The 13,645-nt window shown below is 42.4% G+C and overlaps 1 protein-coding gene across 1 annotated transcript in view; it reads right to left on the reverse strand.

Moving 5' to 3' along the window:
* Positions 1–13,645, reverse strand: part of LOC115573817 (alpha-2-macroglobulin-P-like) — a 51,766-nt gene that overhangs the window by 15,811 nt on the left and 22,310 nt on the right. Inside the window, exons 12-15 of the mRNA XM_030404819.1 lie at positions 9,192–9,410; positions 9,019–9,082; positions 8,639–8,784; positions 8,208–8,357 (exon numbers count right to left, since the gene is read on the reverse strand). Of these exons, the coding sequence (XP_030260679.1) occupies positions 8,208–8,357; positions 8,639–8,784; positions 9,019–9,082; positions 9,192–9,410 (579 nt within the window). The remainder of the gene's footprint in view (positions 1–8,207; positions 8,358–8,638; positions 8,785–9,018; positions 9,083–9,191; positions 9,411–13,645) is intronic.

Consider the following 13,645-nt stretch of genomic DNA (forward strand, 5'->3'; position numbering starts at 1 on the left):
AAGTCTTCAGATGGTTCAGAATGCTGCAGCTAGAGTCTTAACACATACAAGAAAATGTTATCATATTACACCAATCTTAGCATCTCTGCACTGGCTCCCAGTGCATCCAAGATCAGACTTTAAGGTGCTGCTGATGACATACAAAACTGTACACGGCCCCGTCGTACATGTCAGATCTAATTACACCAGATATTCCAACTCGGGCATTACGCTCTCAAAATTCAGGGCTCCTGCTGGTTCCCAGGATAAAGAAGAAGTCAGCTGGCTGCAGGGCTTTTTCCTATCGGGCTCCCTTCCTCTGGAATAACCTCCCAGCTGACATCAGACAATCTGGCTCTGTTGACGCCTTTAAATCTAAACTCAAAACTCACTTCTTCGATTTAGCCTTTAATTAGCCCTAATATCAACTGTAAGAATCTGTTTATTCTGATAAATACTGCATTTCTCTAACCTTTGTTTTTGTTTTCTGTTCCCACAAGCTACAAGCTGTGTCACTCTCTACTCTCTCTATAGCTTCCTCCTCCTCTCTCTCCTCCTTCTCTTTCTCCTCCTCCCCTCTTTCTTTCAGGCTCCCTTCTGATGGACCACGGCCCCCTGGGACCATCTACCATTTCACTATCTCCTCATATCTATATTTCTGTTAATCTTGATCCCTCTCTCTGTCTATGACTAATTATCTTGTGTGTCCTGCCCTCTTCCAGGTCAACATGGTGGACAGGAGGTCGTCTGGCTCGGGCTCCACTTGGTGATGCCTCGTCCTGCTCGGTCGTCTCCTGGATCCACTCACTTTACATAACTTGTATCAGACTTTCTGTTGATGTAACTTGTAAACTGTGAATTGTTGCTCTGTTCTGTATACGCAACATCTATTGCATGTCTGTCCGTCCTGGAAGAGGGATCCCTCCTCTGTGGCTCTTCCTGAGGTTTCTTTCATTGTTTTTTTTTTTTACCCTGTTAAAAGGTTTTTTTTCCATCAACGTGAAGTTTTTCCTCACTCGAATCGAGGGTCTAAGGACAGAGGATGTTGTTCACTGTACAGATTGTAAAGCCCATTGAGGCAATGTGATTGGGCTATATAAATAAAATTGATTTGATTTGATTTGATTTGATTTGATTTGTAACCAGCAAAGAGCAGCAAGGATTGGTGCAATGTGGTCACATCTCTTAGTACGTGTTAAAAACCTAGCAGCAGCATTTTGTATCAGCTGTAGTCTTTGGATGTTTCGCTGCTGATACCAGAGTAAAGTGCATTACAGTAGTCCAGTCTGGAGGAGATAAAAGCATGGATGACCTTTTCTAAGTCATTGTTTATCCCAATTACAGCCGCAATTATGTCCTGTTTTTTGACAAGCTTGCTTGTCCCCGTTCTAATTCAAATCAACTGGGTTGACATACACTACCAGTCAAAAGTTTGGACACACCTTCTCTTGTAATGGTTTTTTTTATTTGCATGACTATTTACATTGTAGATTCTAACTGAAGGCATCAAAACTATGAATGAACATAATGGAATTATGTAGTAAACAAAAAAAGTGTGAAATAACTGTAAATATGTTTCATATATTAGATTCTTCAAAGTAGCAACTCTTTGCTTTATTGACAGCGCTGCAAACCCTCAGCCTTCTCTCAATGAGCTTCATGGTGTAGTCACCTGAAATGGTTTTCACTTCACAGGTGAGCCTTGTCAGGGTACATTTGTGGAATTTCTTGCCTTCTTAATTGGGTTGGGACCATGAGTTGTGTTGTGCAGAAGTCAGGTTGGTAGACAGCTGACAGCCCTATTTGACAACTGTTAGAATACATATTATGGCAAGAACCAATCAGCTAAGTAAAGAGAAACGACAGTCCATCATAACTTTATGAACTGAAGGTCCATCAGTCCGGAAAATTGCAAAACTTTGAATGTGTCCCCAAGTGCAGTCGCAAAAACCATCAAGCGCTACAACGAAACTGGCTCCCATGAGGACTGTCCCAGGAGAAGACCAAGAGTCACCTCTGCTGCTGAGGATAAGTTCATCCGAGTCACCAGCTTCAGAAATCGCAAGGTAACAGCACCTCAGGTTAGAGCCCAGATGAATGCCACACAGAGTTCTAGTAGCAGACACATCTCTACATCAACTGTTCAGAGGAGACTGTGTGAATCAGGCCTTTATGGTCAAATAGCTGCTAAAAAAAGAGTACTAAGGAAAAGCAACAAGCAGATAATATTTGTTTGGGCCAAGAAACACAAGGAATGGACATTAGACCAGTGGAAATCTGTGCTTTGGTCTGAAAAGTCCAAATTTGAGATCTTTGGTTCCACCCGCCGTGTCTTTGTGCGACACAGAAAAGGTGAACGGATGGTCTCTACATGCATGGTTCCCACCATGAAGCATGGAGGAGGAGGTGTGATGGTGTGGGGCTGCTTTGTTGGTGACACTGAACCAGCATGACTACCACAGCATCCTGCAGCGACATGCCATCCCATTCAGTTTGCTTTTAGTTGGACCATCATTTGTTTTTCAACAGCACAATGACCCCAAACACACCTTCAGGCTGTGTAAGGGCTATTTGACCAAAAAGGAGAGTGATGGAGTGCTGCACCAGATGACCTGGCCTCCATAGTCACGTGACCTAAACTCAATTGAGACGGTTTGGGATTAGATGGACCGCAGAGTGAAGGCAAAGGGCCAACAAGTGCTCAGCATCTCTGGGAACTCCTTCAAGACTGTTGGAAAACCATTTCAGGTGACGACCTCATGAAGCTCATCAAGAGAATGCCAAGAGTGTGCTAACTAGTTATCAAAGCAAAGGGTTGCTATTTTGAAGAATCTAAAATATAAAACATGTTTTGAGTTATTTCACACTTTTTTGTTCACTACATAATTCCATACATGTTCATTCATAGTTTTGATGCCTTCAGTGAGAATCTACATGAAAATAAAGAAAAACCATTACATGAGAATGTGTGCCCAAACTTCTTTTTTTTTAAACATATTTTTATTGGCTTTTTTTCAGAACGCATTACAAGAACGAATACAAAAAGACAGAACATACATATGACAAAACAGTAACAGGCAGTTGAAAAACATAAAAGGCAAATTACATGTCATTGTGATGTGCTATGAGGACAGAGACATACTTAGGAAAATAGATAAACCTGACTTAATTCATATTGGGGATACACTGGGGAGGGATAGCTTAGCTCTGATATACTCGATAAATGGTTTCCACAGAGGGGCCGTGAATTGTGTGTCTCAGTTTCTCTAGCTTGAGATGATGCATCACCTCCCTCAGCCACCAAATCCAGCTTGGTGGCTGAGATTCAGAAGGATTTTGCGTGTTGGATAGGAGATTATAAAGATAGGATATTGCACCCTGTCGGGAAGGCTCAAAGGAAACAAGGTTTCCATGGGCAATTCATCTGCAGATTGGGAAAAGAGGGATTATTAGCTTTAATATAACTACGAACCTGGAGGAATCTGAAAAAATGGGATTGTGGAAAATTAAATGTATGCCTCAGTATTTCAAAGGTAGGAAATATATTATCTATAAAGAGAGCCTTCATGTTGTCCACACCACCCTGACTTCAAATGCCATAAGAGTCATCCCTGATGGACGGAGAGAAGAGTTGGGTGGGGTGAACAGGGGCAAGTAGAGAACCACTCTGCCAACCATAGTTTTTCCTAATAATGGACCATAATTTCAGAGACTGTGTTACAATGGGATTGTTCCTGACATATTGTAATGATAGAGGCATTGGAGAAAACAAAAGGGCAATCAAAGATGTCAGATAGCATGAGTTGTGTTCCATTTGTACCCAAATTGGGCTTTCTGCCTGCTTGTCAAAATGAGACCAAAAGGAGAAAGCATGAAGATTACACGCCCAGTAGTAAAGCTTAAAATTTGGTAGTCCCATTCCCCCACTTGGCTTCAACCTCTGCAGATATGCTTTCCAGATTCTAGGTCTCTTCTTATTCCAAATAAAAGTAGAAATTATGTTATCAATGAATGTAAAGAAGGATTTTCTTATTAATAGAGGAATAGTTTGGAATAGGAACAAAAATTTTGGAAGAATGTTCATTTTTACTGCGTTGATTCTACCTGCCAAAGTGCCAAACTGTTCACAAACAGTGCGCTGAAATAGTGGTGGAATTTGCATTGAACAAGCCGTTTATACCTCTTGTTACTAGAACTCCCAAATATTTCAATGAATTTGTTATTTTAGATGCGAAGTGTGAGTATAAAAGGCTTTGGGCAGTTTTGTTAATTGGGAACAGTTCACTCTTTGTCAAGTTTAACTTATAACCTGAGACCTCACCATACTTCTTCAGAGTAGACATTATGTTGGGGATAGATTCATAGGGATTTGTAATATATACAAGCAGGTCATCCGTATAATAAGAGACCCTGTTTTCCACCCCTCCTCCGTAAAGTTCCTTATAGCCCCTGAGGGAGCATAGAGCAAAGCTAGGGGCTCAATAGCAAGAACAAATAAGAGTGGGGAAAGAGGGCAGCCCTGCCTTGTCCCCTGTTGCAGGGGGGAATAGGGAGATCTAAAAGAACTGGTCAGTACCGAGGCAAGAGGGGACTGATAAAGCAGCTTAACCCCGGTTATAAAATTATCACCAAGTTCAAACTTTTCAAGAACTGCAAAAAGAAAATCCCACTCAGCTCAGTCTAAGGCTTTTTCAGCATCCAGAGATACAAGAACCACTGCATGCTGAGGAGCCAAACCAGGAGGGTATAAAATGTTGCCTACGCAGTTTGGAAAATAAAAAACGTTTTTTAACAAACCCAGTCTGATCCGGTGATATGATTGGTGGGAGAACTTTTTCCAGTCGCGTGGTAAGCATTTTGGCTAACAATTTTGTATCCACATTTAACAGACTAATTGGTCGATATGAACCCGGTTCTCTAGGATCTTTACCTTCCTTTAACAAAACTGATATAGAAGCCTGATAAAAGGTAGGAGGGAGCGTTCTGGCGGTAAAGGCTTCATTGAAAGCATTAAGCAGTACAGGAGAGATTAAAGTAGAAAACGTTTTTGAAGAACTCGGCGATGAACCCATCTGGGCCTGGAGTTTTAGAGCTTTGCATTGTTTTTATTGCATGTGTTAAGTCCTGGAGCAAAAAAGGCTCAGCAAGGCTAGCCTTGTGGCTTGCCTCTATTGTTGGAATTTGTAATTTATTTAAGAATTCACCTATTAATGCAGGGTCACCTTTGGACTCTGAGGTATAGAGATTTGTATAAAAAAGACTTAAATTCACTGTTGATTTCCTGTTGATCAGTAAGAATTTCACCACTGGCTGTGGGAATTTCTGCTATAAGTCTCGATGAGGCTGCTCGATGAATTTGGTGAGCTAAGAGGCGCCCCACCTTCTCCCCCTGCTCACACAGTCTATGTCTTGTCTGAAGTATTAGCTTAGCTGTCTCATCGGTGGAAAGGAGATCAAAATCTGACTGAAGAGAGATCCTCTTATTGTATAGGTCTGGTGAAGGAGTTATTGAATTCTGGCGGTCGATTTCCAATATTTCATCTGTAATCTCAGACAGGCGTTTTAGACGTGAGTGATGAGTAGATTCAGCATAAGAAATCACTTGTCCCCGAATATAGGCTTTTCCCAAAGTGTTCCTTTTGAAACTTCTCCATTATCATTAATAGAAACAAATTGCTCTATCTGGGTGGACATTTAACAAATAACAACAAATTAGTCAATCGTCAAGGAGCCGTCGATTTATGCTGAAATGCCAGTGGTCAGGAGGTTAGACCTTTTTTGGTCTAAAAGAAAGTAATCAATCTGTGAATATGATTGATGAACTGGGGAGAAAAAAGAAAAGTGATGAGTAGATGGATTTTTAAAACGCCAGGGATAAACCATCCCATTTTTTTTTAGAAAAGACTCTATACACTTTGCTGATCTAGAAAGTGCCTGAGAGGTTTTAGAAGATCTGTCCAGCTTTGGGTTTAAAACACAGTTGAAATCTCCGCCCATAATTACACAGTGAGAATTTAAACTAGGAATTGAAGACCATAAAGATGAGAAAAATTGATCATCATCGAAGTTGGGAGCATATATACAGATAAAAATGAGTGGGACATTGTACAGCTTTCCCTCCACCATAACATACCTGCCCTGACTATCAGAAAAGGACCGGGAACAAATAAAAGAAGTATGCTTGTAAGTATTTAAACTGGAAGCGGGGATGGTACACCTGGCCCACCCAGCCTCTGCGTAAAGAAACGTGGTCTTCAGATCTCAGGTTGGTCTCCTGTAGAAATGCTATGTCTGCCTTTAATTTTTTAAGACGTGCCAAAATCCTGCCCCTTTTTACGGCGCTGTTCAAACCTTTTGTGTTCCAGGTGATTAGTTGAACCAAACTCTCCCCACTCGTATGCATGTTAGTCATACAGTTTCAGGTTCAGATATGCCAACGAAGCCACATCACAAAACACGTACCTAGAGCTACACCTGCCGTAGAAACAAGGAAACAATACAAATATGAAATTACACCCCATCTTCCCTCCCTTACCTTTCCCCAAATGAAATGTACAAAAAACTGAGTGCTACAGCACTGCTCGGCTGAACTAATCAGCCTGAGTTTCCTAAATTTCACACCCTTGAGCATAAGAAATAATTGTTCCACATTTCTCAACACTTTCTACTCTAAATAATGGTCATCCCTTGTGGGTGTGGTGACACAGTTAACATTGCTGGCCACTCAGTACTTGGACAATCAGGTTAATTGCCTATAAAGCATACGTGTGAATATATAAATATTAGCATTCAGTGCCAAAAAGTAAACCAGAGAAGAAAAAAGAGCATGGGTAAACAAGTGAACATTACCAGGTAGGTCAGCCGGCAAAGTAAGTCCATAACATTGTCCTGGGTATTGATTGACGGGGAAGTTACCGCTCTAGCCTTATCAAGATCCTGGTCGGAGATAGGTCCATCAGCCAAACATAACTGCAGATGTTATATGTAGTCCATATGCACCGTAAACAAAATAAGGAATGATCGAAAGAAGATGAGAGGACCCCTGCCCTTAGCAAGGCCCATGATTCTCTTTTTTTTTGTATAATAATGTAGCCGTACGATAATAGGTCTTGGTCAGGCTCCTTTTTTGGGCTTCGGCGCTAGCGACCAGTGGGCCCGGATAATTTCCACAGGAGTGGGAAAACTCTCTGCCTCCAAAATTTCAGGGATAAGCTCCGCCATGAATCTAGTGGGGCAAGAGCCCTTCGCTCCCTCTGGGATGCCGATGAACCTCAAGTTTTGGCGCTGGCTCCTGCTTTCCGAATCAAAACACTTGTCCTTTAACCGCTTCAGCTCCTTTGTTTTCGACTTGTTGTGTTGCTCTAATTGTTGGATGCGGTTGAGAGCCTCCGAAAGAGTGTGCGCCATGTCAGCCTGCTCGGTTGTCACCTGGGCATGATCCTGGCGGAGTCGGTTAATCTCCTCTCCCAACTCATGGCGCAGACCTTGAAAACTAGTTTCCGAGCGCATGGCCTCAATTTTTTGCCTCAGTTCTCCACTCAGAGTAGACATCTCTGCTCTGAAGTCTCTCAGGATAGCTTCATGGGAAAGTTGAAGTTCTTCCCGAAGAAGTTGAACAGTCAGTTGGCCACCATCCGCCATCTTGACTCAATCTTTAGCTTAGCCGTGAAACTATTGTTCACTATCGTTCACTATCGTTGTTTTCTAATTTTATTTCTTTACCAGCTGAAGCTCCATGTCCATGTTAATTGGGCGATGGATTGTAACCAGTTTCACTTCAAGATGATCAAACTATGGTCGTAGAAATGTGTAAAATAAGTGAAAAAAAAACGGGAGCCTACGAGAACTACGTCTGCTTCATACCAGGGTCAAACCAGAAGTCGTGTTTCCAAACTTTTGACTGGTGGTGTACCTGTAGTCTAAAGTGTAAAGTGCTGCTTGCCCTTTTTTATATCAACTGGGTGACAAATTTGACATCAAGATACGGATGTAAAAAGCTCATCAAATGTGTTTTAATGGAAAAAAAAAAAAATTCTTTTCCTGAACACTCATAAATGAGTAATTATTGACACACATAGTATTGCTGCCTCCCCTTGCTCCCTTCACATTACTTTACTTTCCCTAATAACATTTTGCCCACCAGTCACAAGACATACACCTGTACCTTTCAGGTTACAAACCTACACAATAAGTAAAATAATAAATAATCCATCTGTTCCAGAAGTTACCTTGTCCTTATCCAAAGTCTTCCCTGGCTCCTTGATGAGGACACTCTGGTCAACAACACTCACACCACACAGAGAGTCCGGCTGGGCCGTCACCTGCAGGGTGGTTTCCTCTCCTGGTACGGCTGAGGACGGAGAAAACTCCAAGGACACCTGACACATACAATTACATGCAGACACACATACATTCACACACAGACACACAAGTAGTAATATAATACGGACTCTATATTTAGATGTTGGAAAGTGTGTTTAGGTTTCCATCAGTGTCCTTGAAACATATCACATGATCACATATGTTTGTGAATTTAGCTGCCTCCCAAGTGAAATCATTCTGAAACACCTAAGTATTAGACCAAACTGATAATTCATTTCAGACCTAAATCTGTCAAGCTCAGATGACTCTCCATATGCCTTTTTCTCTTCTCACTGACCTTGTTGCTGAGGCATTTCTCTGTGGAGAAGTCAGCACTGTGTGCAATCACAGTTTCACTGGGGAGGACGGTGTAAGCCACAACCTGGACGACTGGTGCTATCTCTGGAGACGCCTTCAATGTAAAGGACACCTCGCCCTCAGTCACTGAAACAGCAAACTGAGTGTGATGATCCAATGTATCAACCAACACAACACACATCGTCGGCAGATTACATCAACAGGAATACATGTTAAAAACTCCCCCTGTCCCTCTCCACCAAGTGTAATACTAAGTCTTTTCATCATGACACAGAACTGGAATGAGAGTGGTCCCAACAAATCTGACTCTGTGGCCACAGGATGCTTGTTAAAGTCTTGGTTCAAACAATCTTTAAGTACCATGATTATTTTGCACGTCCACCGTTTTAAGTCCTTGTGTGACAATGGTTCCTCTGGATAAGATCTGGAGAATTTAAGGGAAAATGATAGAAGTGTTTAATTCGCCTTCAGGTCAAAACGGACCAAAAGATTTTCTAAAGTTGTTCAGTTTTGCTTTGCATACCGCTACTCACCAGATACATGACATCCACAGAGCCCTGTGTCTCTCCTACTATTGTATATTGGATGGAAATGGTCTCTTCCTTTTCACAGGGAAGGGGTTTGTCCTTCCCCTTCACCTCCAGAGAGCTGACTGATTTAATATGAGGAGCAGATGGTTGGACCATGGACAATGTGTGATGTGCTGTCTCATAGTGTCCAGTTTGACGCTCAGGTCTTTCTGCGAGGCGTGCCTGGATTGTAAAGAAGAACAAGTGTCATTTACCAACTAACAGTAGTTGAGGTTCTCACAATGAAAGCTTTTATGGATATTTCTTTGCACTGTTCAGGGTTTATTGTCAAAGGTAACAAACTCATTAGAGTCTTTTAAAGCAGCTAAAAGGAACTTTTAGTGTTGGTTGATTCTGGCAGCCCCCACAGACAACAGCGATGTGAGCACTACCGCCTTATGACTGAGGATCTTGATCTGGTGCGCATTTAAAAAAACAGGGACACAAAAAATTTTTTATGCTTCTGCGCCCAAGGCATTATAAATGTTCATCCATCCAATTCTTGTGAACTTAATATCTCAGGAACACCTTTAGAGAATTTTGCTATTTGGCCATTTGGACTCAAGGACCAACTGATTAGATTTTGGAGGTCAAAGGTTAATGTGATCTGTAAGAAACTGTTCGGTACTTCTTCATGGAGTACTGAGGAAAGGAATATGAGCAGAGTGGTAGAAAAGAAAAAAAAAATGAAAATGAAAATTAAATAATTTCGCAGTCTGGGATCATTAAAGTAATTCTATCTATCTCTTTATCTATTAAATAGTTATGGATTCTGTAATCAATGTATGCTAGAGAACATATCAGGATGTGAGAGGAGGGGATACATCCCTTTACCTAAGGGGTCAGTTTAAAAAAAGGGCTAATTCTTCGGAAAATTAGCAACTCTCTACCTCAACAAGGAGAATTTCCCTTACAGACCTAACATCTGTCCCAGTCTCAGGAATGTCTAGAGGCAATTTCCTCAAATCTGGAATGACACAGCGCAGAAAGCTGGATCTTACAGAAATTCTTCACTTGACACGTACACATCAATATAGTGAAAACTTCCATTTTAACAAGAAGTACATTTAGCCTACCTTTTCATTAATTCCTTCAAAGTCTTCACAACATAGGCCCTATTATATGAGACTGGGCAGAAATGGATACAAGATTTGACTGATGGGTAGAGGATTACAACAGAGAGCGGATAATTCTAGTTTAATACCATTTTCTTTTTAATGTAGCTGTTTGCAGGGCACTGATGTAATGTAACTATTTGTTGCTATAAAAGATTAATAATTGGATTCCGATGATGGTGAAACCGAGTTACGCTGACAGATTCGCCTACAGAAAGCACCTCCCTCAACCCTCACCTCTGATGGCCTTACCTGATTCAGCCCTCTCTCCTCTGAAATACTCACACACAAGTTACGTCTAACCAAGCCAACACCTGTTCCCTTGACCCGGTTCCCTCCTCCCTTCTCCAAGACATCTCACACGACATCTTGCCATTCCTCACCACCCTGATCAACTCCTCCCTCACTTCAGGCCTTATTCCAGCTCCTTTCAAGACAACTACAGTAAAGCCACTCTTAAAGAAACCCACCCTAGACTCAGCTGCCATCCCAGACTACAGTCCTGTATCTCTTCTTTCATTCCTTTCTAAAGCCCTGGAATGCGCCCTCAACAAACAACTGTCCTCCTATCTTTCACAAAGGGACCTTCCTTGTCCCTCTGTGCCACAAGAGCCTCGTCTCACTCATCCATCCTCATTCTCCTCGACCTTGATCTGCTGCATTTGACACATTGCATCTCAGAATGTCTGGCAGACATCTCCGCTTGGACAACTGTGCATCACCTCAAGCTCAGTCTTCATAAAACTGAACTCCCTTTATCCCAGCGAAAGACCGCCTCGCATTGACCTGTCAGTCACTGTTAAGGACGTCACAGTCTCGCCTTCATCAACTGCAATGAACCTGGGAGTAATCCTTGACGACAGACTATCCTGCACCCCCAACATCACTGCTGTGGTCCGATTCTGCAGATTCTCTACAACATCCACAGGATCTGGTCTTTCCTCACAAGGCAACTCCTTGTCTAAGCGCTGGTCATCTTCCTCCTGGACTCCTGCAACTCGCTCTTGGCTAGACTCCCAGCCTCTGTGACTGAACCGTTGCAGTGTATCCAGAACATTGCAGCATGCCTCCTTTTCAATCTACCCAAATTCTCCCATGTGACCCTCCTCCTCCATGACCTCCACCTGTTGTAGCCCACATCCAATTCAAAACAATGGTACTGGCCTGGAAGGTGGTCAATGGAACTGCACCCATCTACCTCCAAACACTGGTCAGACCTCATGCCCCAGCATGAGCACTTCGCTCCACTACCTCAGCTGGCCGGCTGGTACTGCCATCACTGAGAGGAAACAAAGGTCACTTAGTGAAGTCCTGCCTCATTCCAGTGCCAAAGACACCACAGCCCAGCGGTCTCTCGGACTACCGACCGGTGGCACTGACGTCTTGTATCAGGAAGACCCTGGAGAGACTCGTCCTGGATCAGCTCAGGCCTATGGTCAGGCCGCACCTGGATCCCCTCCAGTTCACCTACCAGCCCCGGATTGGAGTTGAGGATGCCATCATTTACCTGCTGAACCATGTCTACGCCCACCTGGACAAGCCGGGGAGCACTGTGAGGGTCACATTCTTTGACTTCACCAGTGCTTTCAACACCATCAGGCTTGCTCTACTGGGTGACAAGCTGACGGCGATGCTGGTGGATTCTCCCCTTGTGTCCTGGATTGTGGACTACCTCACTGCCTGCAGCACTGTGTGTCAGATACAGTGGTAAGCAACACCGGAGCCCCACAAGGGACTGTCCTCTCTCCTTTCCTCCTCTTCATCCTTTACACCACGGACTTCAGCTACCAGACAGAGTCTTGCCATCTTCAGAAGTTTTCTGATGACTCTGCTGTAGTTGGATGTATCAGCAAGGGTGAGGAGGCTGAGTACAGGGCTGTGTTGGACAACTGTATCTCATGGTGTGAGCTGAACCACCTGCAGCTCAAGAAAAACCAAAGAGCTGGTGGTGGATCTGAGGAGAACCAGGACACCAGTGACCCCAGTTTCCATACTGGGGCATAACGTGGACATTGTTGAACATTACAAATATCTGGGGGTGTACATTGACAATAAACTGGACTGGACTAAGAACACTGAAGTCCTCTACAAGGGACAGAGCCGCCTCTATTTTCTGAGTAGGCTCCGCTCCTTTAACATCTGCCTGACGATGCTGAGGATGCTTTATGAGTCTGTGGTGGTCAGTGCTATTCTGTTTGCTGTGGTGTGCTGGGGTAGCAGACTGAGAGTAGCCGATGCCAACAGACTCAATAAACTGATCAGAAAGGCCAGTGACGTTGTGGGGGTGGAGCTGGACACTTTGTTAGCAGTGTCAGACAGGAGGATGCTGTCGAAGGAGACTGATTGCTCCTAAATGCACTTCTGAGTGCCACAGGAAGTCATTCTTACCTGTGGCCATCAAACTGTACAACTCCTCCCTCTGATGATCTGACTCATTTGGCTATTTATAAAACAAAACATACAATATAACTATCCATTCTCATTTAACTTATAACGTTACACCATTTCATTGTATATTGTATATATTTCAGATTGTATACTATACTTTACTATTTTATTATTTATTTGTATTTTATTGTCTACTTTGATATTTTATTTCATTTTAATGTCTACTTTAATATTTTATTTTATTTACATCTTCATCTTTATCGCTTGTTTCCATTGATGCTGTATTTCTATTTCTACTCTGCACGGAGCATTGGAACAAAAACAATTTCCCCCCAGGGATTAATAAAGTATTCTGAATCTGAATCTGAATCTGAGTCACGACTGTTCTCTGTTCTGGCGCCCCAGAAGTCGAAAAAACTCCCAACCAATGACAGGACAGCAGAGTCACTCACCATTTTCCGCAAAAGACTAAAAACTCACTTGTTCAGACTTAACCTCGATAGCATAGCATAAGTTGTGATTTCTTTCTTGTGACAAATTTACTTATTCTAATTTGCTTTGGACAAAAGCGTCTGCTAAATGCCCTTAAATGTGAGGCATTTAGCAGAGGTAAATGGAGTTGACATGAGACTACAGCTAACAAATTCTGCTACCCAGTAATAGTAAGTTTGTTGATAAAGTTACAGTTATCAACAATCCCTAGTAATGATTTTATTTTACGGAGAATCCAACCTGGTGGTAGGAATTGAGAATAATTGTAGAATTAACCTTAAATAAATCTTCTTGCTGACGATCTTTTCTTCTTTTTTTGGGTTATATAGTATCAGTATTACATTCCAATGGTTTTGTAACTCCTTCAGGTACGTTAACAAAGGTGTTGTCTGATAGTATTACCTAACTTACTGTCCCTTGGTT

This window comes from Sparus aurata, chromosome 2 (assembly GCF_900880675.1).
Source record: "Sparus aurata chromosome 2, fSpaAur1.1, whole genome shotgun sequence".
Lineage (NCBI taxonomy): Eukaryota > Metazoa > Chordata > Actinopteri > Spariformes > Sparidae > Sparus > Sparus aurata.